Below are 25,094 nucleotides of genomic sequence, written 5' to 3' on the forward strand. Positions count from 1 at the left end.
TAAAGCGATGGCCCATCCCAACCAAGTGTAGGACGCATCAGGTTGTAAGGGATCACTTTCAGAAATAATAAAGGGCAGGAAGATCTGGAGGACAGTGAGATGCTGAAGTTTGTCACCTGTGCAAGCACAATTTCTGCAGCTGGTAACCTAAGCTAACATGAATTTTGGCAGGAGGCTTGGGGCTTTCTCACATAAGGAGGAAACAGGATCAGTATTTGAACATTTTCTCTAATGTATTAGACACAAACGGGCTTTTCTTTAATGTTAGTCAGAACCAGTGGTGGTTTTTTTTCACTGACTTATTTATCATGGCTGGTTAAAGGAGGTTCCTAACCTGTGTTTCAGCGTTAGGCTTGCCTGTGTGTCTCGTAACCCACTGGAGAACACTGAGTCATGAGGTCTGCAAAATAGCACTGACTGTTCTGGCTGTTCTTCCAACACCTGAGACAGTGAATCACAGCTGTTTCCTAAAATATATTTGGGCCTTGCAGCTGCTGCCCCTTCTTTCCCCTTGTCTTTTTCTTCCCTGCTCTCTGCTCCCTTTCTCATTTCTCTAGCCTTGTCTCCTGCTGCTGCTTTTTCCATGCCCACTATCTCTGAAGAAAGACTTGGCAACCGGGTAGAAGTGGTTATCTTGGGTTTCACATACTGCTTCTCCAACTCCAGTAATGTTGGCAAGTCTCACTCACTAGGAGACAGTGCTCTAGGGCAATTCAGTGTGTCTTCTGTACTGCGTCTGGTGCTTGGGCTGCTAGCAGTGTCAACAAGGGAGAAGGTGAAACCACTGAAGGGTACTAAAAAAAAAAGTACAGCATCAGAGCTCATATCTGAGTATTTTCATATGATTTGGATAACTATCTGCCTTTAGGAATAGAGACAATATCTGATTACCTGATATAAGGGCTAGGCCCATGTATATGAAAAGAGTGATGATGAACGTTTTTCTTTTAATGTTTACCACTTTCCTTTTGTATCTTTCCTTGTTCAATCCCCAGGTGCATGGCATCGTTCGTCGGTCTAGTTCTTTTAATACAGGCCGGATTGAACACCTCTATAAGAACCCACAGGCTCATATTGAAGGAAGTAAGACTTTGTTTTTATATTTGAAATGGTGTTTTTCTTTTGGTGGGTTTTTTTTTTCATTTTTAGTCTGTGGTGTATGTTTGGCGGAAAAAGGTCCGTGGGAGCAGGAAGGGAATCCCAGTTTCCTCCACCTACATGTTATTAATGAGTAGTTATTTTTAAGCTGTGTTTGACTTGATTGGTTATTTTAAAACAAAAAACCTTGATAGCTAAGTTTCCCTTTTCTCTGTTTGTTAGCTAGCTGCTCTATCTCAGAAAGAAAAGTGATGATTTTTCTCTGATGAAAAGTTAACACAAAGCATAGATACTCTTGTGTGTGTGAATTACCAAGAGGGCAAATTATGAGAGGGGCCAAGGAAGGCACTTTATGTTGTGTAGAGATGCTGACACAGTTCACACATAGCTGGGCAGTAGCAACTGGAAAATGGCTGGGCCTGCAAAAAAAAACTATGTGAGGTTGAAAACACTGAGATATCAGAATAGTAAAATGTGGTTTTTTGAGGCAGTTATCTTAAGTGTTGCACTTCTGTTTCCTCATGAGCTTCTTAGTGCCTGATGGAGGTGAAGGTTTGTGGACAGCCTGTATGACAGCATGAGTAAGACATGATCTTCTTACTGATGACAGGAAGAACGAACCTTTGGACCTTCTGAATTTCTGCATCCAAGGAAACTATTACCTGTTTTTCCTGAAAGGCAGGCATTGCTCCTGGAAACTTGCTAACAATTTACTGTATTCTGTTACCAATGATAATTATTACCTTTAGTGTACACTTTGCAAAAATTGTTTTGAGTATTTTACTTTAAAGAAGGTTAACTGGTCACTTGGTGAGAAGAAGCTCAGATGTTGGATGGCTCCAGTTCAGCAGAAGGACTGAGCATCTTAACAAGTATATAGTTCTTTACACTATGTATACTTTGTAGAGTCGTGCAGATTGACACTGTCCTACATAGTCCAATTTCAGGTATTGTTAACACTAAATATCTCCATGATGTACATGAATCTCATGTCTTTTGAAGTCTGCTTCCCACCATGGTTAAACAGAGTCTGATTTTTATCAAATTGTAATATATAAAGCAACTTCTAGACTTCACTTGGTCTTTGTTTGTAATTTTTAAAAAATTTTTAATTTCTGACATGACTTGTGGTATTTGTTGTGAGTAGCTGCTACTTGCTGTACATTGCTGCTTAAAAAACCTGATTGAGGGAGGACTTAAATAAAATATCTCCATGAAGAATACTGAAACCTGTGCTTCCGTCAAAGACAATGTAAGAACTTTGTTTCCTATGACTTACATTCATGTATCACAAGGTAAAATGAAGCAAAAGAAATCAAACAGGAATCTGTGCATTGTGAGGACCATCTTGTGAATATGAAAAGTGATTTGAGAAGACAGTGTAGATCATGATAAATATGTATGCAAACATTTAAGGAACAGGATGGAAGAAAGGAAAAAGAAAGCAGGCCTTAAATGTTTTTCCCCCACTTCTTATCTCATTTTCCTTTAACTGAGGAATGCAGCCATATGAATGGGAGGAGGAGGAATTGGACTTGGAATCTCAGGAAAGGCTGCTCTATGGAAACGTTTTGGAAACAATGGGTTTCCAGGCAGTACTGGAGGAAGCAAAGAAGCAATAGTGGTTGATGTGAGCAAACCCTAATTTTGACTTTGCCCTGTGTGCTCTTCCCATGAGGAACTGATTATACATTGCAAGATGATGATCTTTATAGACAGTGAATCTCTTCATACAAAGAAAAAAATAAGTAGGAAGAACAAGAAGGAAAACAAGATGTTTCCTAAGTGAGCCCTTCAGCTATTGCTTGCTAAGGAGGATTTTAGATTGGATAATATTACCAAAACCCAAAGGCTTTGACATTTGATCTGTTTATAAATCTTTGCACCAAATAAACCCATTTCTAGTAAGTCTTTCCACTTAGCCTATTGCTCTTGAAAGACCTCTTTTTCATGGGTCAGAAAATGAACAAAGCCTCATGCCCTGCCCTGCTTCAAAAAAGCCATTTTGGTGAGAAGCTTTGAAGACTTGATGGTAGACCAAAATGGGCATTCTCCTTTGAGAGCTTTAAATTTAAGGTAATTGTGGGAGGGTATCTCTGATGCTTGGCTGAGCCTAGCTGGCAGCTTACCTTCCCCGGGAGCTCTGAGACTGCTCTCTGTCCTGGGGATGGCAGCAGAACTGGGTGTCTTCCTACACCAAAGAGGGAGCCTGTCTGTGGCACCTCTTCCCTGCTCAGCTGCTGCTTAGGCTGGAGAGGAACCAGTTGCTCTTTCAGAGTCTAGGGCTCCTGCAGAGCTGCTGCTGCTCCCTGGGCTTCCATTTGTACCAGTGTCCTCTGCTCCATCCTCTCTGAAAGGACAGGAGGACTTTGTTTAACTCCCAGCCCAGGTATGCAAAGGAAGAAGAGGACCCCTTGTTGCCTAGGGGAAGCTTTATTTTCTGGGACAGAAAGGATAGTGCCTTTGGGGGGTTCTTCCTCCCACCAGCCCACAAAGTTGTACTGAAAAAGGTGGTACCTGCCATCAGAGAAGTTGGTTAGGTCTCTACTTAGCGTTGCAAGAAAAGTGCAGCAGTTGTTAAGGTGTCTGGACACCAACAGTTTTGAGGATTGCAGGTTGACACCAATATCTGAATAGTTTTATCCTGTAACCATTTGGGATCTTGTGCATGCTGCGGCCCACAGACAGAATGGGCTTCGTATATTGAATTTCATTTGGGAAGCAGGACAGTTGCATTCCATACAAGTGGAAGCATGGTGGTGTTCCAGCAAAGCCTGTATAGAACTGGTGGCAAAAATGAAAGCAGCCAGCCAACACCATGGATAATTGATGTGTACGCACAAAAAGAGTCACAACCTGCTTGCCAGCCCTCATATTTAATCACATTTATCTCTTTCTTAAAAAAGAAAAAAAGTTGCATTACCATTCCCTTACCTATTAGCCACAGCTTCAAATGGGTCTTGAAGCCTCTTCAGAACTGTCCTTTTCAAGCAATGTGGATGTGAAAGTAGATTTCAAGAATATACTGTGACCTGCTGGGCTGTATCACTTTATCAACCTGAAGAGTCTCAAGTACCTGTTAAATAGGAGTGTGCAAAGCTGAACACCTGAGAAATGCAGGATCATCAGATGCATGATCTGTTATGTCCTTGCCACCTTAAACTGTTTAAGAATAAATAAATAAACCTCCAAAACAGCTTAAATAAGAACAAAGTTCACATATCTCTACAGCATTTAAAAAAAGGTACTGTGAATTCACATGATAATATCTTGTAATAGAGCTTGTATTTCTTGGTTTCAGGATTTAAAAAAAAAAAAAAAAAAAATCGATTATATCTGTAGGTGATACAGCCCCCCAAAAAGTGGTGACCACTGTCAAAGGGGAAGACTACTAAACTGTGCTGAAATAGGAATTTCTTCTTTTTCCTGGAGTTAGTGCAATGTAACATAATTTTATTAAGGTCAAAAACATCAAATGAAAATCTATATAAATATGGCAAGTAAACATAAACAGTTAATAAGTTATAATAAGGTTTTTCTTTTTGTTGAATAGGTATGTGAATAGCACTGTAGTGGTGTGATGGCTTTTTGTGGTTTGGGTTTTTTTATTTTATTTTTTAATATGAGGAAAATTAGACCTGTTTTATCAGAATGAATTTCACTTCTGTAATTTCTTGACAAGTTAGGGTCTGAAACCAAGGATGAATTGATAAGTCATTGTAACCTCCTCTTAATTTTGACCAGAGCTGGTCTCTGCTCTTACCTACTTGTTCACACACAAATTAGAAAGTAATTCAGTCGGCGAAGGATAAATAACAGCTGGATGACTGACTTATCTAACCACATGTGAGATTTTGCAAGGTATCATCATGAAGCATGTTTCATTGACAGTTACAATGTTCGCTGAGATTCCTTTCCAGTGTGTATCTATATTTTCAAATGGAAAAACAATAGTAATAAATGCAGTGGGTTGTATTGTAATGTTACCTGAATGATCATCTTGTAGGTACCTTAGGCGTTTTTGTTGTGTGGTGAAATTATTCACAGTGAGGAACTTAAATGTGCAACATTTTGGGAAGGAGGAAAAAGCTATCAATGTATACTTAAGAATTTATTAAAAACCTTTGTGAGTGGAAAATCTGGAAACCTAAGCTGAAGTCATGCTTTTTTTTTTTTTTTTGGTGACTGAAATTCTGTATAGGAGTTAGGTATCTAATTTATACAACCTGGATTAATGAAGTGTAAACTATTAAATTATATAAATGTTGGTAGGTAAATCAGATTATTGAAAAGAGAATCTGAAATGGTATTTATCACTCCTACAGGGAAATACATTTTGTACTTAAAGCAGGGGAGAAAAAAAACAAGCAAAACCTTGTTCAGCGATGATCTCTTAACTTTTTCCTGTAAATCTTTACTTGGATTTTAAACCTGGGATAGGATTTGGACCAAGAATGCCATATTGTTCTGAGACTAAAGTGTATTAACTCTGTGTTCTTAAACTCTGAAGACATGAAGCTGCACTATGGTGATCTCACGGACAGCACCTGCCTGGTGAAGATCATTAATGAAGTCAAACCCACTGAGATATACAACCTGGGAGCTCAGAGCCATGTCAAGGTGAGTAGCTTCTAGCACTGAGAATTGTGAATGTGTGTTGTTGGTGGTATACTGCTTATACTGATTATTTTAGACTGCAGGATTTATAGCCACTTTAACAACTGTTAACTTTGACAGGTAAACACTGCCTTAAACCAAGATAGTTGTGTTTGCTGCGGTGCTGAATTACTGGATGAGTCTTGCTCCTGAATATATATTAAGGTGTCAGAATAAGTGAAGTTAAATTGTCATTATCAACAAAATCCACAGGTTTAAAAATCTGATTTTTCTACCATGTGAAACAACTTTTGCTGTAGTTTGCTGATCAGTCCTAGTGGAAAAGTTGTGCAATGTTGTTAGGCAAAATCACTTAAAACCACATTATTCTGTTTGCATTAAAATCAATACATGTATCTGAGCGTCACTTCTAGAAAGGCTTTGCCTATACTAGTTTTCATGCAGGTGGTATTCTTTAAGAAATTTACATACAAATAGTGAAAACGGCTTTGCTACTACTTGCAGTATTATAACATTTCTGGGGTTTCTGGTTGGAAAAATTAAGTTACAGAAACTGAAACAAAAAGGACTTGTTGAAGATGAGTATCTTGTCTCTGGCAAGTATTGCTGAGTATCTTGTCTCTGGCAAGTATTGCTGCATCATAAGAAGAGAAGATGAACGGTAGAGAGGGTACTTTCAGTGTATGTTTTACATATGTTAAGCTACAGTGCTGTATCATGGAGAACTCAGTTTACGAACAGGTGACCTGTATTTACTTGCAAAAATGTCATTCATACTTCACTTCATGGTTACAAACTGAAACAGATGGCCAGGTAGCGAAATGTCATTAGAATAAATTGTCTGTCAATCCATACTGTGTGCAATGTGAAAGTACTCTTCAGTGGTAATATTCCCTGGCCTCTCTTGAGTTGAGAAGTGAAAGTGTATATAAGCCTCATGACAACCAGTTTGGCTTGAGTTTTGTAAGTCAGCCTTCCTATGAAAAGCAGTATGTTGTTCCTATCGCTCTGTAAGCCTTGAAAGGAAATCATGTTGAAAAACTGCAGTTACTGACAAGAAAAATAGTAGAATACAGAGTTTAAATAAGAATAATTTTGCTTTTAGATTGCTTGAATGATTGAATTATCTAGTTTGCTCTCTGCTAAACGTGAGTCTGAGTTTATTAGCTCAGGTACAGCAGTATAAGGAAAAGGCTACATGAATCCAGGGGCAGCTTTGGTCCAGAAGACAAGTTAACTGCTGCTTTGCAGAGTGAGACCTGAGCCAAAAAACCTTGGTGGGTATTTGCAGTCCACAACTAGGTGTCCCAGCATGTCTTTTCTTGAACTAGTGCATTGGATAACGATCTCTGTGGAAATTACTTCTGTCCCTTAGGTGGTGTTAGTGTGGTACTAATATTCTAGTCCCAGATTATCTTCATGTGGCTGCTACAGCTGCTAACAGCACAAATCACAGCACTGGGAGGGCATGAAGGAGTGGTGATGGTGGTGATGCTGCTATAGGTTCTCGCATGGCACTGCCATGGGCTCTGGGAAAGTTTATTCCTTGAGTATCTTACTGCATGAACATTTTGAGCCCATGCAGACCTGGCACTGAGTCTTGGCTTTTGGAGATCTAATGTGCCTTGAAGCACAATGAGGACACATCAAAATGGGTCTCTTAAAGCTAGCCTGAATGCAGCAGGCCAATACTTAGGCAGTGTTAGAAGTCTTACTGGAAGTCTAGATGGACTTCTTCAGGGTGTGCTGCTTATGCTTCCTAGCATCTCCAGTAATACTTATGTTGTCGCAGTTGAGGAGAGAACCTAGGCACCCCAAATCTGTTGACTGAGGTGATTGGAGGACTTGACTATGGTATCAATAGGATTTAAAAGCAGTCCAACAGTGCTTACCATTTGAAAAAAAAAATCTCACCGTTAGAAGAGGGAGTAGAACTTGGCTATCTGTTAGGGGTGAATGTCTTCACCAGAGACCTGAACAGTCCTTAACATTAAACCTTGGTTATGTAAATGTACTTTTTTTGCCTGTGTCCATCATATTTGGGGAAGGAGGGAAAAGAACTTCTAATCTTAGTTTGCTTCACATTCTGGTGACTTTGAATCAGTGACGTCTTCAGTATTTTTTTGGTGGTGTTTAGGTTGGCTTGTGTTTATGCAGTATAAAGTTTTCTATCACTGTCACTTCCAGTTAGTTTCTGTGAGCCATGCTGAAATGAAGGAAAATAAAATAATAGGAAGTTGGTCTGGTTTCCTGTAGGAAACCAATGAAGATGAAATTGGTTCTTGGAATGAACCCACAGTAGTCTGGGAAATACTGTCAGAGAAGACGTTTTTCTGAATCATAAATAGTGAGGACTATGACTCATAAAGTAGGTCATTGAGAGGCTGATCTGATCTTGTACATGGGAGAAAGTGAGAGAGTACTGAAGCTTGCTTCTTATTAAAAACAGTAAACTTAACAGAATTATATCATCAGTAGGAATAAATTATCCAGCGTGCATTCCTGTCTGTTTTGGTGAGAAACAGGGATTAGCTCTCCGCACTGTGGCTTCTCCATTGGATGTTCAGAAAACAGTAGTACATTCACTTCATAGTTACTAAGTAAACAGTTTAGCCTCATTTCTCTATCCAGTCTTTATGTGACCTGCTGCTTTGGCTTTTGGTGCTTTGGGAATCTGGTGTGCAGACCATGATATGTTTTCATTTAATTAGGTTTTGTGGGAGTGACTGTTTACAATATATTGATTCTAAAAAATAATCTATTATTGCGTACAGGTAGCATGCAGGTGGCTTAATCTGAGTTCTGCTATCCATGACTCTCTATTCATATCCCTTTGTTGAATGCCTTGAAAATCAATTAACCGAATGCTAGGTTGGCTAAAGTGATGTAGAATCATAGAATCATAGAATCATAGAATGGCTAGAGTTGGAAAGGACCTTAAAGATCATCTAGTTCCAACCCCCCTGCCATGGGCAGGGACACCTCTCACTAGAGCAGGTTGCTTAAAGCCCCATCCAGCCTGGCCTTGAACACTTCCAGGGATGGGGCATCCACAACTTCCCTGGGCAACCTGTTCCAGTGCCTCACCACCCTCACTGTAAAGAATTTCTTCCTTATATCTAATCTAAATCTCTTCTCTTCCAATTTAAAACCATTGCCCCTTGTCCTGTCACCACTCTTCCTGACAAAGAGTCCCTCTTCAGCTCTTCTGTAGGCTCCCTTCAGGTATTGATAGGCTGTTATAAGGTCTCCCCGGAGCCTTCTCTTCTCCAGGCTGAACAACCCCAGCTCTCTCAGTCTGTCTTCATAGGAGAGGTGCTCCATCCCTCTGATCATCCTCGTGGCCCTCCGCTGGACCCGTTCCAACAGGTCCATGTCCTTTCTGTGTTGAGGACTCCAAAGCTGGACACAGTACTCCAGGAGGGGTCTCACGAGCGCAGAGTAGAGGGGCAGAATCACCTCGCGAGACCTGCTGGCCACACTTCTCCTGATGCAGCCCAGGACACGGTTGGCTCTCTGGGCTGCCAGTGCACACTGCCTGCTCATGTTGAGCTTCTCATCCATAAGCACTCCCAAGTCCTTCTCCTCGGGGCTGCTCTCCAGCCATTCTCCACCCAACTTGTATTTGTGCCTGGGGTTGCCACGTCCCAGGTGCAGGACCCTGCACTTGGCTTGGTTGAACTTCATGCAATTTGCACGAGCCCACCTCTCCAGCCTGTCTAGGTCCCTCTGGATGGCATCCCTTCCCTCCAGCGTGTCAACTGCGCCACCGAGCTTGGTGTCATCAGCAAACTTGCTGAGGGTGCACTCTATCCCACTGTCCATGTCACCGACAAAGATGTTAAACAGTACTGGTCCCAGTACCGACCCCTGCGGAACACCACTCGTTACTGGCCGCCACCTGGACATTGAGCCATTGATTGTAACCCTTTGGATGCGGCCATCCAGCCAGTTCCCTATCCACCGAGTGGTCCATCCATCGAATCCATGAGTTTCCAATTTTGAGACCAGGATGTCGTGCGGGACAGTGTCAAATGCTTTGCATAAGTCCAGGTAAATGACGTCAGTCGCTCTGCCCTTGTCTACCAAGTCTGTGGCAGTATTGTAAAAGGCCACCAAATTTGTCAGGCACGATTTGCCCTTGGTGAAGCCATGTTGGCTGTTTCCAATCACTTCTTTATTCTCCATGTGCCTTAGCAAGGATTTCAGGAGGATCTGCTCCATGATCTTGCCAGGCACAGAGGTGAGACTGACCGGCCTGTAGTTTCCCGGGTCTTCTTTGTTTCCTTTTTTGAATATTGGAGTTATGTTCCCTTTTTTCCAGTCAGTGGGAACTTCACCAGACTGCCACGATTTCTCAAATATGATGGAGAGGGGCTTAGCAACTTCGTCCGCCAGTTCTCTCAGGACCCGTGGATGGATTTCATCAGGTCCCATGGACTTATGCACCTTCAGGTTCTTTAAGAGGTCTCGAACCTCGTCTTCTTGTACTGTGGGTGCTTCTTCATTCCCAGAGCCCCTGTTCTTGCCCTCCGTGACTTGGGCAGTGTGGTTAGGGCCCTTGCCAGTGAAGACTGAGGCAAAGAAGTCATTCAGTAGCTCAGCCTTATCCACATCCTGGGTGACCAGGTCTCCCGTTTCCTTCCGGAGGGGACCCACAGCTTCCCTCGTCTTATTTTTATCCCTGATATATCTATAGAAGTTCTTCTTGTTATTTTTCACATCCCTGGCTAGATTTAGTTCTGCCTGGGCTTTTGCTTGCCTGATCAGGTTTCTGGTGACTCGGACAGCTTCTCTGTATTCTTCCCAGTCTACCTTTCCCTGCTTCCACCCTCTATAGGCCTCCTTTTTGGTCCTGAGTTTGTCCAGCAGTTCCTTGTTCATCCACGCCGGCCTACTGGCTATTTTGCCCGATTTCTTCTTTTTTGGGATGCACCTCTCCTGAGCTTGGAGGAGGCAATCCTTAAATACCACCCAGCTTTTTTGGGCCCCTCTCCCTTCCAGTTCTTTTTCCCACGCTACCTTACCAATCAGATCTCTCAGGAGATCAAAGTCTGCTCTTTTGAAGTCCAGGGTAGCCAGCTTGCTGCGCACCCTCCTTGCTGCCTTATGAATCTTGAATTCTATCATCTCATGGTCACTGCAGCCGAGGCTACCCTTGAACTTGACATTCCCGACCAGCCCCTCCTTGTTGGTGAGGACAAGGTCCAGCACTGCTCCTTTCCTCGTTGGTTCCTCTATTATTTGCAGAAGAAAGTTGTCGTCGACACATTCTAAGAACTTCCTGGATTTCCTGTGCTCTGCTGTGTTGTCCTTCCAACAGATGTCGGGGTGGTTGAAGTCCCCCATGAGGACCAGAGCGTGTGAGTGCGATGCTGCCCCTATCTGTTTGTAGAGGGCCACATCCTCGCTGTCACTTTGATCTGGTGGCCTGTAGCAGACTCCTACTGTAACATCACCTGCCCCCATGCTCCCTTTAATCCTGACCCATAAGCTCTCTGTCTTGTCTTCACCCATCCCCAGGTGAAGCTCCATACATTCCAGCTGGTCCTTGACATAGAGGGCAACACCCCCTCCCCTTCTGCCCAGCCTGTCCTTCCTGAAGAGCTTGTAACCTTCCATTCGAACACTCCAGTCGTAAGAGCCATCCCACCACGTCTCGGTGATGCCAATAATGTCGTAGCCCTGGAGGCGTGCGCACATCTCTAACTCCTCTTGTTTGTTCCCCATGCTGCGTGCATTTGTGTAAAGGCACTTCAGCTGGGTGCCTAAAGGGGCCGACTTATTAGCTGAGATGGCAGGTTGAAGGCTCTCTTTGAGTTTTTTTCTGCTCAACCTACGCTTAACCCCCTCCCCCTTCGATCCTAGTTTAAAGCCCTTTCAACAAGCCCCGCCAACTCACTTGCCAGTATCTTTCTCCCCTTCTGAGACAGGTGTACTCCATCTGTTGCTATCCGACTCGGTGCCATATAAAATTCCCTGAGTTCAGAATACCCAAAATTTCGGTGATGGCACCAGTTTCTGAGCCACTTGTTTATCGCAGTTGCCTTTTTATTTCTTTCAGGATTTCCTCCTGCAACTAAGGGTATTGCTGAAAAAATTACCTGTGCCCCTGATCCCTCAACCAGTTTTCCCAGTGTCTTAAAGTCCTTTATGATTGTTTTTAATTTTCTGGATGTATTATATACATCATCACTGCCTACCTGAAAAACTACAAGGGGGTAATAGTCAGAAGGGTTGACTAGAGCAGGAACTTTGTCCAACACGTCCCTGACCCGTGCCCCAGGGAGGCAGCAGACCTCCCTGTGAAGCGGGTCAGGACGGCATATTGGTCCCTCTGCCCCCTTCAATAGAGAGTCACCCACAACGATGACCCTTCTGCTTTTCCTTCTTGAACTAGTTGTGATGCCAGGTTTGCGGCGACGTGGTCTTTCTGGCACATCCTGCCTAGTTGTACCATCCTCCTCTCCAACAGTCAATTCCTCCTGCAGGATTCCATACCGGTTCTGCAGGGGTAACTGGGGAGGTGGGAGAGGCAGGGAGGGGATTCGCCTGCTTCGCCGACTAGGGACCTGTTTCCATTCCCCCTCTTCTCTGAGATCCCCTTCTACTGTCGGGCGAGAGATGGGGAGAGGGTCCTCTGGCTTATGTGGGGCCTCAACATGTTCTTTTATTTTCAGGGAGTGGGCCCACCAGTCAATCTCCCTCTCACATTCCCTGATAGTCCTCAACCTTTCCACTTCCTCCTTCAGCTCAACCACCAGGCCGAGGAGGTCATTCACCTGTTCACATCTGACACATGTAAATGTCTCTTCTTGCACAGTGTCTCAGTAGATGCACACACATAGATAAATATGAACTTATAACCATTTTTTCTGAAGGACAAGTGATCTCAGCAGCATCTGGCTGTGCTGTGCGACTTCTTATTTTTGTTCTGACTTGTATTGAACTGGTGAAGCTGATAAATATTCTTTTACAAATTTCTGAAGTAAAAAGGCAGTGTGCCCTTAGTAAAAGATCTCTTGCTTTCAGCACTTGAAACTTGTTGCACTGAGAAGTTAAAAGTCTATCTGAAGAAATGGTTTTATGGCTATTGCTATCCTAGTAGTCACGTATTAAATAGTCGAGTCCAATTTGGCTGTAGAGCAGATAGCCACAATTGAGCAGTTTACTCCTGGAAATTGTATTGGGTAGTAGGTTAATTTGCCTACTTTTTTGTTGCCAGTAATTTTATAGTGAATGTGTGTTACAAGATACAAAAACAATGGGTTGACTTCTGTGATGTTACATATGCAACATTCACGTATTATTGAAGAGTAAAACCTTACTTGTATTTAACTACATTTTAAAAAACCAGTAAATGCTCAGTTTGGTTTTTTCCTACCTTGCATAATGCATACAGGGTTGGTTTTTTTGTTCTTTAGTTTATGGGATATTAACGTTCTATTTAGTTTTAAGTCCTTGCAGTCATATGGGTGCTTGGAGTCATGTGGTATTTTATTTTAAGAGGCAAACCCTACCATGTTAGCTGAAAGGTGGAATGTGAAAACCAAGGGACTTCTAGCATATAACCCCTCAATTGAGTAAGCATCTCTTTACACTTGTTGAATTCAGCTTTCTATCTATTATATTTTTCGTTCTCTCCGCTGAGAAGCCTCTCAGTCTTGGGAGGCCTTTAGTCTCCTCTTTCCCCATGCTGGCAAAATTGAAGAACTTGTTAATTTCTGATTGCTTTGTGTTTTTTCTCTACATTAAATACTTGACCCCTAATTGCTATGATCTGAACATGTTATCAACTACTAATTGATTTCAACCCCATGCCTGCTAATGTGAATATGTCTGTTTTCATGCTGCATGGAGGGTAGAATGGTAGTGGGGAAGATGAGGAAACAAACACACACACACAAAAAAAAAAAAAAAAAAAGGAAAAAAAGAAAAAAGGTGTTCAGAGCCCATGGAGGAAAATTCCAACTTATTTAAAAACCTGTGCTTACCTCTGTCTCTGTTGTACCCTGAAGTTAGAGCTTGCATGCTGGGTGGTGGGAAACTGGGATGACTGCAGGGAGGGGAAACCTGAAATACACAAGCAAAAGTTTACATCACATAATTTTACAGAATCACAGAATGGTTGAAGGTTGGAAGGGACCTCTGGAGACTGTCTAGTCTAACCAAGCAGCGTTAGATAGAGCAGGTTGCAGGGTCCAGTTTTAAGTAGGATGGAGACTCCACAACCTCCCTGAGCAACTTGTTCCCTCACTTTGCAGTTCACAAGTTTAGTTTTCATTGCTCTATATTTTCTTATGTGTCTCAGGGACCTGTGTTTTCTTAATGTCAACCTTACTAGTGAAGACAGAGGTGAAGAGGATGTGGGATAGTTCAGCCGTTTCAGTGTCCTTGGTCACCAGGTTGCCTGCCCTGTTCAACAGTAGGCTCACATTTTCACTGATTGTCATTTTTCTGCTCATAGACCTGTAGAAGCTGGTTTTGCTGCCCTCCATGTCCCACACCAGACGTAAATCCTTGGGCTTTGGTTTTCCTCTCTCTATACCTGCCTACTTGAACAGTCTCTTTTTATTCCTCCGGGATTGCCTGTCTGTGTTTCCACCTCTTATACATTTCCTTTTTACGTTTGGGTCAGGAGCTCTGTTTTCATCATGCAGGCTTCCTGCCACCTTTGCTTGATTTCATAATTGTCAGGATGGACCATTCTTCAGCTTGGAGGAGATCTTTGAAAATCAGCGAACTCTTGTGGACTGCTCCCCAGGGCTGTATCCCATGGTACTCCGCTAAGCAAATCCCTGAACAGGCAAAAGTCTGCTCTTTTGTAGTCCAGGGTTGTGATCCTGCTTTGTGTATTTTGCTCCCTTCTCTCAGGATCCTGAACTCCACCATTTCATGATCACTGCAGGTGAGGCTGCCCTGACCAGTTCTTCCTTGTCTGTAAGAATTGGATGCTTATAGTATTTCCTCTTGTCAGCTGTTCATTCCCCCATGTCAGGAGGGTATCAGTGCACTCCAGAAACCTCCTGGATTGCATGCACCCTGCTGTGTTGTCCCTACAGTAGGTATCAGGATGGTAAAAGTCCCTCATGAGAACCAAGATCTATGGGTGTGAGGTTTCTTCCCATTGTCTGAAGAAAGCTTTGTCGTGCTGTAAAGCCTGTTTGCATCCCTGAGGAGAGTGAACCCAGTGGTCTTTTTCATTTCCCACCACATTTTTTTGGGGGATGCTTCTTCCTGCAATTGTAACTGTAGTTATGAACAATTGCTGGGGGGAGATGGTGCTGTGCAGCTTTATGGTGAGGAAGGCAATGAGGCAGTGTCTGGGACAAGGCATGGAAGCTGTCATCCTTCTGTTTAGGACACAACTGAATCAAATAATTGAAAATATCCATTGCTGACTTTCTCCTGCAGGTTTTATCAGCGATGTTAACAGGAGCAGTCCTCTTCCCTTATCCCCTTTCTATCCGTGCAGTTGATATAGCTGAAACTCATCTATGAAAAAGTCTGTGTAGGAGAGGATGGGGTCACTCTGAGGCAGTCTCATATGAAGAAGGTACTTCCACGCATGTGTCCAGTGAGTACTTAGCTATGAGGAAAGTCGAGGTACAAGCTCAAATAACTTAGCCCAGAATTGAGAACTGAAGTCTCCTGATTGAGTTCTGGGATCCTTTCAAGGTCTGTCCTCATGCCATTCAATAGCCAGGCTGGGTATGTGCCCTCCCTACAGAACAGTTCTCTATTAGGATCCTTTTTTTTTTTTTTTGAAAACCTTTCAATTTGATTTGGCTTAGATTTAACCTTCTCAATAACACTGAAGTAAAATAGCTTCTAGTGATTGCTGCTGTTGCCTATTTGATAGGTTAGTTCAGAAGATAGTTCTTTTGCACTGGAGACATGTTTTAATATTGTAGTCCACGTGTCAAACTGGAACGTTCCCTGCTAGTTTGTAGGGTGGAGTTTTTTTATCACATGTAAATACCAATTAGTAATCTTAATGATGCTACTTGTGTGCTTATATGCTAACTGTGTGTGTATTCAGTTTGGTTCCGGTCCTGCAATGCTTCCTCATGGTGGAAGCTGATTTTTAGTTTGGTACAATCTTGCTTGTATGAAACTGCAAGCTAAATAATTCAAGGAATTAATTTTAAAGCATTTCCGCTATTGCATTAGTAACAAGTCTTAGAATTGTGCGTTACAGCTTGCATAATAAATGTTTTATGTACTGTACCTTGTGGCTCTTATCATTCAATATGCATTGTTATACTGTTACATTATTGCATAGGTTTTGGGCTTGTTATGAATGTCACAGAAGCTCACAGCTTCTGAGAAAACTAATGGGGTTTTGTGTGTGTGTTTTATAAAACAAGCATTTTGGCTGTTCAGTGTAACAAGATCTACTTTAGTTAATTGTAAAGAATATTAGCAGCACTCTGTTGTAGAGATGTAGTAAGACATTCATAGGCAAAAATAAGCCTAACAGAATTTTATGGAGTTAAAGAAATTTTATAGTTATGCTTTATAGAATATTTTATTGTCTCAAGATGATATCAAATTTCATCTAATTTAACGTGTATGGCAGTTCCTTTTATTAGCGAAAAAGTGAGTTTCCAAACCTGATTTGTGCCATAATAAGACTATAAATATAGAACCTATTGCTCTGGGGTGCCTCAGATTAGTGTAGGATCCCTGCATGGACCTGTGGTTCTGTGGTGTGCTTGGGTACCTGTCCGTCTCCTGTCATCTGTTTACTGGTGGTGGCAGCTCGTAACACCAGCCTCGTGAGCACAGCCTCACTAGAAAATTATTATGCAAACCAGTAATTTCTGTATTTGCACAGTGCTTTACATGGTGGGGTCTTGGTCCTTAGCCAGGGCAATTAGGGTCTCTGTTGTAAATACAAAGGAATAAAAATTAGCTGGGCTACCTTCTGTCCTGCAGAATGCTTTACTGCTTTTTCTCTTGCTCGTATCATCCAGGGTATGATCCTGTAAGGTGCTGAAGAGTCTTAATGTACCTCAGCACACCCTTTCACTACTTTAACTTCAGGCTGCTGGAGTTGCTCAGATGCTTTCCTGGGTTTTGTTTTGTCCTTGTGGGATGGAGTGCACCAGAGGGCAGAATAAGACTCTCTGGTGTTTCTTTCAAATGCTTATATGTGTTGTTCTGCTGTGTGTAGCTTAAACTCTTTAAGTAATCTAATTCTTTTTAAGCAATCAAGTTTTAGCTAGTTTTACACTTGAATTATTCCAGGCAATTTTTTTAATATAGTACTTGCAGTACCTGTTCAAACAGATTTTGTGTGTGGCCTAGAAAGAAAGGTAATTCCAGTAATAGCTAGCAATTGGAATTTTGTATGTCTCTTCACTTGGTCCACTAAATATTTATGGCAACTTTACACAATCTTTGTAATTGCAGCTTGTATTGTCAGACTAAATAGATTTAAAACCAAGCGTTACTAAGGAACTTAATGCAACTATTAATATTATTAAGCAGATCAACTTTAATAGTTAAATATATGTATTATGGCTGCAAATGTTATGAATACATGAAAAGAACAATGGAATAATGGACTCAGTGGTACTAGTATGTATTAGCAAATACAAGCATTAACAAATTGCTGCCCAAACCAAGTACTATTTATGTCAATACCAACGAGAAAATGAAAGTATCGTGTTTATGGGTATGTTTTAATACCACAAAAGATACCTCATGACTTCTTTTGCAGGCTGGTATTGCCTCTGTGCCCACCTATTGCATCTCTCTCATTTTCTCCTTGCCACCCCCTCCCATCCTCAACAAAACCCCTCCTTGTCTCCCTGCTCTTGTTCTGAGCTGGGATATTTTTTTCCCCCTTACAGAAAAATGCATGAGGGTTCATATGCTTTTCAATCACAGTCACCTTATTTACAGTTTGTGTGAATAACATGCTATGTTTTTGGTCTTTTTTAATCTTTCGTTTTGTGTTTGTTTTTTTTTTTTTTTTTCTTATGGATCATTTCCAGGGTAAATGCTGAAGCACATTTCTACCAATAAGTTAAAGCGTATTGGGAAAGCAACCATGTAGAAAAATGAATACCATTTGAGTATTTAATCAGGGATGTGAAAAGGACCAGACCGAGCCATGAAACAGGACTTTTCCATATGGCTTGGTAATTAAAAAGCAGAATGTAAGCTCCAACTGAAGATTATAGATTCATTTTGATTTTTTTTTTCCAGCTTCAGTGGGTGTCTCTTGCATGATATTTTACAAATGCAAGTTAGGGACATTTTTTAGCCGCTGTTCCTGTGTTGTGCAGTCGCATATGAAGCAGGCTGAACACTGTGATGAATGAAGTGGTGTTTATCTTTGCGACCCCGATGACAGATAAAGTACCACCTCCTTCATCTCATGCTTTGTGTGTGGTTTCTGCTTTAAGGCTCTGTAATTTGACTTCTTAACTGACTTCTGAATTTTAAGTCTGGTGCAATGAAGGGGGATGGATGGAGAATGCATGTTCCTTCTATGCCATGGCCCCAGTTAGGTCTGGATAGCTGTAGCCCTTGATGAGCTCTATTGCTACATAATTAAATTATGAATTTTAAAATAATGGCTTTAAAAGAAACTTTAGAACTGGCCTTTTGTTTGAGGTTATAAATGGAAGAAGGTTGTTAAATTGGTTTCTCTTTTTAGAGAAGAGTGGTTTATTGTATACTTCTATTCTTATTTTCAACAACCAAATCTCTTCTTTAATCGTAGCTATTTCTAAGTACAAAAGTAATCGCTGGAGTGATTTTTGTATCTGGGCATGAGTGGGGAGGGGGTGATCAAAAACTTCCCTGATAGTTTTCTTCAAACAGCTGCTGCAGGGGAAGAGAAAGCTGGGGAGAGGGAAGGCAAAACCAGTTGTGGTATTCGTGGCGTTGTATTTCTTGTGTCAAATAGATGGCAGCAGAGCGTTGCACACAATGGAGCAGCTCAGTCCTGTAATGCGAATGAGAGGGGAATGACACTTCAAGCTGACTTGCATCAGCTGCAGCCTTGAACAACTTGTCGTTAGGCATGAAATAGGAAAGAAAGCTACTATTGATAATGCGGGCGAATAGAGGATGAAGAAGGGTATGAGATGCTATAAATTACTGAATTTCTGGAATAGTCCCAGGTGGCAAAACTTAATCTTTTAAGGTATGTCATCCACTCATGCAACATGATTGAAATCAGCTAACATAATATGCATGTCAAAATAAAGAGACAGAAAGAAAAAGAAAGTATTCACAAGTTGCAACTGAAAGTGATATACAGCTGCCTTGGGGTACTGTAAGAGTTGGCCAGAACGCCTATTTTTTAGTTAAGCGAGTTAGAGAAAGGAAATGTCAGTCCTCAATCAGGCAGGCATTCTTTGGTAAGGCTTGCTCAAATGTCAGCGTTTTTAGAAAAAGAGCTGCAGTCTGTTCTGCTCCGATCCCCAAAATTAGATTTGCTATTAAAATGAGTCAAGCTGCAGATCTGTCTTGAAGTGTTTGATTAATAGAAGTAGTATAGTGTTTGACTTAATATTTATTAAGTACAAAATTAGTGGCTGCAAAATAGCTGTAGTCATCTAGGCATTAACATATTTTGTTGTACGCTCATCTGCATCTAAAATTTTGTAGTAGGATGATGCCAAAATAAAAGGTGGAATTGAAGGCTTTGATGTCAATGATTGCTCAAGCACTGGGTTTTTAAGATATCGCAGTAGGAGGATAGAGAAGTTGAGAAATTATTATTATAGTGTGATTAGAGTAGTCTAGAAATTATGTCAAGGCTGGAAAAGTCAATAAGGGTTGCTATATTAAAGTTACAAAACACTGTATTTCTGTTACAGTTTTGAGTGCATCCATCCTGGCTAAGCATTACCTTTACCTTTTATATTTCTGATGGACAAAATTAGGGTTTTACTTTCTGTAAACAGATGCTTTATAACCAAATTGCCTGAAAAATTGTTACAACAACTTGCTGATATCTGGCAGGTTTCTATTGTAACAACTTGTTTCTCATATAATGTTTCATTTTCTCGAACTTGGTATTTTAGTGATCCATCCACCCCCTTCAGCAGGCTAGTAAGAAAACCAAACCACCATGTAATTTACTTCTTACAGGTTTAAAGAAAAGTGTATTTGATTCACTTTGAAGTGTTGCAACTCGTGCTAGCTGGTAGTTTACTGAAATCAGAAGCTAAGACAGGTCTATGGGGGTGTAGGTGATTTTCAGTATCATTCATCATGCACTATAGAAAGTGCAAATATAAAAGCTCAGACTTCTGGAACTTTTTCTTTATGGTTAATTTACTGTTCATGCAGCTGACTGAGTGAGTCTGCATGCATTTTGGGTTTTTTTTATTATTTTTATTTTATATCTTAAAATGACATTCACAATTTTAGGAAAAATGTTGCTAAAACAATAATAAGCAATATCTGTTATTTTGAACATTGGTAAAGCACTGCTATTAAATGAAGGAATTGCATGTGATTTGTTAGATGAGTAATAATATGAAGCTACCTTAATCCGTTTTTCCCTCTTGCTAAGTATTAAATTAATTTGGTATATCTTGTTTTAAAAATTTTATTGTGCCTCTGAACGTGCTTCCATGGATCCATATTAGTTGAATTCTTGGAAGAAATAATGTGGTTGATCTTATATATTTAGAAACCACTTACTAAGTTGCTGTCCTAAACACTCTAAATGGAATCTGTGAAATACCTTTGAATACACAATAAAACATGTATTGCATTGATTATTTGGATAAATTAAGTTGGCAGAACAAACACAGACTTTTTAAAATAAGCAGCTCCAAAACTCTCCCTGTAATTGTTCTTGGGACTAAGTGTCACAGACTCCTATTTAAGCCAAAAACTCCCTGAAATGAATGTCTGTGAGTGGGTTGGTGGGGAGGGAGGATTGTTGTTGTCTCTTGCCTCTTTTTCCATTGAGGTAAGGATATTAGCTTGAATGACATCATTTAATTTTCTCAATTTTGAAATGGTATATTTGCATAACAAAGCAGTATTTCTTTTTTTCTTTTAGGATTATTAGGACTGCTAGGGTGTATGTGTGCGTGCACGTTTCTAGTTGTCTTGCTGAGTAACGCTAGATTTGTTCTTTGTTCTGCGTAAGTTTGGCTTTGTGGTTTATGCAGCTTTAAAAATGTATGTGTATCCTCTTGACTTCCTTCATCTGTGGAGGAAACGCACTGTGTGTCTTAAAGCTGCGCAGTATGTTTTACAGACATGCAAAAAAAGAGAAATAAAATATTTTCTGCAGTAAAAATGGGTTTGCTTATTTTCTTAGAGCATAAACCAGCAAAGAGATAACTTAAAGCACACAAAACATTTCTGTCAAAGAACTGTTGCAGTGAGATGTGCACATTTAAGCTCACAGAACCTATGATTTAGAACGGCTGTGTGGTCAGGAGTGACAGAATACATTTACATCAGCAAGGATTAATTCCACTGTTACAATAGTCTGTGGACACAGGTTTCTATTTTTCCTTGACCAGTTTAGAAATTGAAGGTGAAACATAATTTGTTTATGAGTTCCAGAACTTTAATAAGAATGTGTTTGGGTTTTTTGCTACTTCATTAATGTAAATAAATTTTGTGGATGTTGGAAATAGACATAGTTATTCAATTTAGCTGTGTTGAAAAATGTATTGGTTAGGAAAAAATATAAGTTGTCATTTTGGGTTGTTTAGGATCACTTGGTGTTGTGTTTATTTTTGTTTACAGCAATGATCTTGAGGGAATCTGTATGGAATATTGCATCTTAACTGAGTGTCTCCTGTGAATGAGATGATTGTTTACTTTGTAAACAGTATACATCTGGTATTTATTGATAATCCATCTGAATTAGGAATCAGATTAGTTTAAATAGTGTTGCTGCAGTCTAATCTTATTGTGATGCTGCTGTGTTACATTTTAGCAGGCGGAAAACAGTTATTCAGGAAATTTCTCGGTTCTCTTCAGAAGTGAAGAGCTTTAACTTAGGAACAACTGAACATTCCCTGCTTGTACGAAACACTTGGATCTAGAGAGAGAGAACATCTTTATCAGTGTTTGTGCCCTAACATACTGCTTGTTTTGCAGAGAAGTTAGGTATGTTTTACATAACAGCAGATTGTTTGAAAAACTTTTTTTTTTTTAAAGAAAAAATTCAGTACTGTCTGCCGTTGCATGAAGAGCTCCTCAACTTTTATTAGTTTTTATTGCTCTGACTTTTTTTGAGGTGGAGCTGTATTGACAATCTTTGGCAATAGACTTGGACTCCAAAAATGTAATTAGAGCAACAGGAGGAGCAGTCTGGTGGTTTATCTTCCTATACAGCTCTCCATACTAGCTTTCCATTACCTTATTTTTTCATTAAGTATTTACTGAATATATTGGCTTGCATAATTGCATTGTGAATGCCTGATCTGGGTTTTTCCTGTAACTATGTGATGCTGAGAAATAGCATTTTAATTTTAGCCAGACATTCTTGCATAATGTTGCTTCATGGTGATGCAATTTCACTGGCATAGCATCAGAACAAAGGATACAGCATCAAACAAGGATGTAAAAACAAATTAAAGGATGCTAGAGGTTTGAAGCTTTACTTTAAAGATTTTAATATGCTTAATATTCTGGAAATTTTTTTAAAGTGCTCTGTGTGTGTTTGTGTAACAAGCTGTGAGTTCTATGGAGCTTTTCTAATTTTATATTGGTATGATATTTTTCCTTTGACTTGTCTCTGAAACTCCACTGTGGTGAAGAACATCCTCCAGAAATGATGTATTTTAATTACAAGGCATATGCAACCTGTATTTAGTTAGCTGGGTAGTAAAATTTAATTGCAAAGCTCTAAAAAATGTTCCTCAAAACATTGCATACATTCAGCACACCTGAGTCTGTGGAGCTAGTAAAAGATTCAGTTAGTTTACTAAAACCACATTATCTAAAATGCCAATTCCACTAAAAAAATAGAGACTAAAATTTCCATTGTGTAGAGGATAACATAAGATGCTAATTATTTATGATACTGATCTGTTCTATACTGTAATCTCTTTTATGTATAAACTTTAATTGTAGTAGCAGTCTTTGCAAGTTTTATCTGAAACAAAATGGCATATAATTCTTACTGCAGATTTCAAAAGGTACAACTTTATTGAAACAATATGGTATGTAAATAGCTGATAAATGAGAATTCTTTTCAAATGTAATATACAAAACATACTGTAAAACCTTTCAGTTTTCTCTTGTACTAGATTTTCTTGAAGCTGGTTGCGATAACTTTAATGAAAGAAAATTGAACTTAATGATTTGTCATGAGGTCTGATCCAAAGGCCACCTAAGTCACTGGAAGGGATTCTCTACAGCGCTTGAGAGTATTTCATGCTTGTAGGTTTTTCTTATTGTTGTGTCTGATACTTCGACTATGTTCAGATATCGGTATTTCTAGGTGGTGTGCATTTTTTGTCTTGCCACATTTAGTTGTATCAGAGTATCATTACTGAATGTTGCAAATTCCAGTGAGTAATTGCATTTTATAGTATTACTATATTTGTTGCTGCAATATTTTTATTAGATAGCTTACAGTGATGAGAAATATGCATTAGAAAGTTGGACTGTAAATGCTGGATGCTAATTAAGATTTAAAAGAATGCCATAAAAGTCAGTTGAGGACCAAAACTTTAGGTAGTTTTTGGAGAATTGCATACTGTTAACCTTGTTTAAATTGTGTAAGTCGTTTGCTACTTGTAATTTGTTGCCCTGCATTTGTGGTTAAGGTACTGAACTTGGTTTCCTAACTAGGAATACTAGGGTATTCTTTATTTATACTAAATAAATCAAAGCAAATGACTTGAACTTTCTCTCCAATGCTTCAACTAAAAATAAATAATTGGAAATCTGATGTTTGGCATCAAGTCACATGAAGTCAAAATTTGATAATAATAACATGCAACTGATCAATAGAAGTAATTGATGATAGTGTCAGTGTAGATTTAGTAATCTAAGAACAGTGATATTGTTGCAATTTAATGGTTGAAAAAATGCATGTAACACTATCTAGCATGAAAACCTGTCCTCATTCACAGGTCAATTTTTCCATTGATTCTGTGGTTTCCTTAATAAAGCTGAAATATTTTTAATCAAAGAATGGCTTGCTTTAAAACAAAATAGTAGTGGGGAGGGGAAGCAAAAGAAAGTTTACTATAGTGAGACCCATGGATAAAACAGAACTGTCTGCAATATATTATCCTCTCTGTCAGCAAGTACAGATTAAAGTTGACTTTGCTTCTGTAAGCAAATGTTAACATTTTTACAGGAGAGGTATCTTTCTTAATGACATGTTACATATGCATATTGACTGTTAGATGTTAACATATTCACAAACTGCACTATTTACAAAATGAAATGTGGCTTTCTAATGCCATGGAGTTCAAATAGTTTAAAGATTTCAAGATCACAAGAACAATATATTGAAAACGTGATTACGGTTCAAGGCAAGGAAGCAATTGAACCTTAATTAAAAGTAGCTTAAATTTTAATTTATGGTTGGATTTTTTTTTTTTAAGTAGGCAGGCCCTTTTGGTTTTATGTGGGGAGTGGAAGAATGAATGTTTTGTCTTTAATATTTGAAGAGGAACTCTTTCCATAATGTAATTAAACATTATGAATAAAAACTTCACAAATAACTTCTAAACTTTTGAAGTGGCTTTCATTCACTGTGCCTACAAGCTTGAAAAGAACATCCCAAGGCACACATGGGTGTGTGGAAATCTGGCTGTCACTAGGCCTTTGTTTGGGTGCCATTCGGTTCATTTGTGTGTTAATCTCTACCTGCTGTATTGAATATGTTGCAAGACCTCCGTCACAGAGGCGGCTACTTCGTGCATCTCCTGAACCCTAAGTGGGCTCTACTCAGGTTTTAACATCTCTTTTAGATGACAGTATCATGCTGTAATGTTAAACATAGTTTAAATGAAGCAGTTAAGTGGAAATATATCTTTGATTCACTTCCACTAATACACTGTGGACTAAGCTTTCTAATGTGTCTCTTCTTGTCTTTAATTCACAGAATCACAGAATCACCTAGGTTGGAAGGGACCTTTTAAGATCATCTAGTCCAACCGATGAATTCAACTGCTGTTTGAACAGCAGTGATGGTGGTGGTTGTAGATTCTTGATTTCATGATTTAGTGCTAATTTTTTGCTTTATTTAGCTTTCAGCCTACATAAAACAATTTGTACAACCTGACTAGATTTGCATAAAATCAGAAACTTTATTCTTGCTAAATTAAATCTACTCATTTAAGATATCATTTTTGTCAGTACATTACAAAATTATAGTTAAAAATGTTTTCTATAAATGCAGGTGGATACATTTT

The 25,094-nt window shown here is 39.8% G+C and overlaps 1 protein-coding gene across 1 annotated transcript in view; it reads left to right on the forward strand.

Moving 5' to 3' along the window:
- GMDS (GDP-mannose 4,6-dehydratase) overlaps window positions 1-25,094 on the forward strand; it is a 425,970-nt gene that overhangs the window by 69,519 nt on the left and 331,357 nt on the right. The window contains exons 3-4 of the mRNA XM_074146368.1: window positions 996-1,083; window positions 5,609-5,718. Of these exons, the coding sequence (XP_074002469.1) occupies window positions 996-1,083; window positions 5,609-5,718 (198 nt within the window). The remainder of the gene's footprint in view (window positions 1-995; window positions 1,084-5,608; window positions 5,719-25,094) is intronic.

The sequence above is a fragment of the Numenius arquata genome, chromosome 4 (genome assembly GCF_964106895.1).
Source record: "Numenius arquata chromosome 4, bNumArq3.hap1.1, whole genome shotgun sequence".
NCBI classification, from domain to species: Eukaryota; Metazoa; Chordata; class Aves; order Charadriiformes; family Scolopacidae; genus Numenius; species Numenius arquata.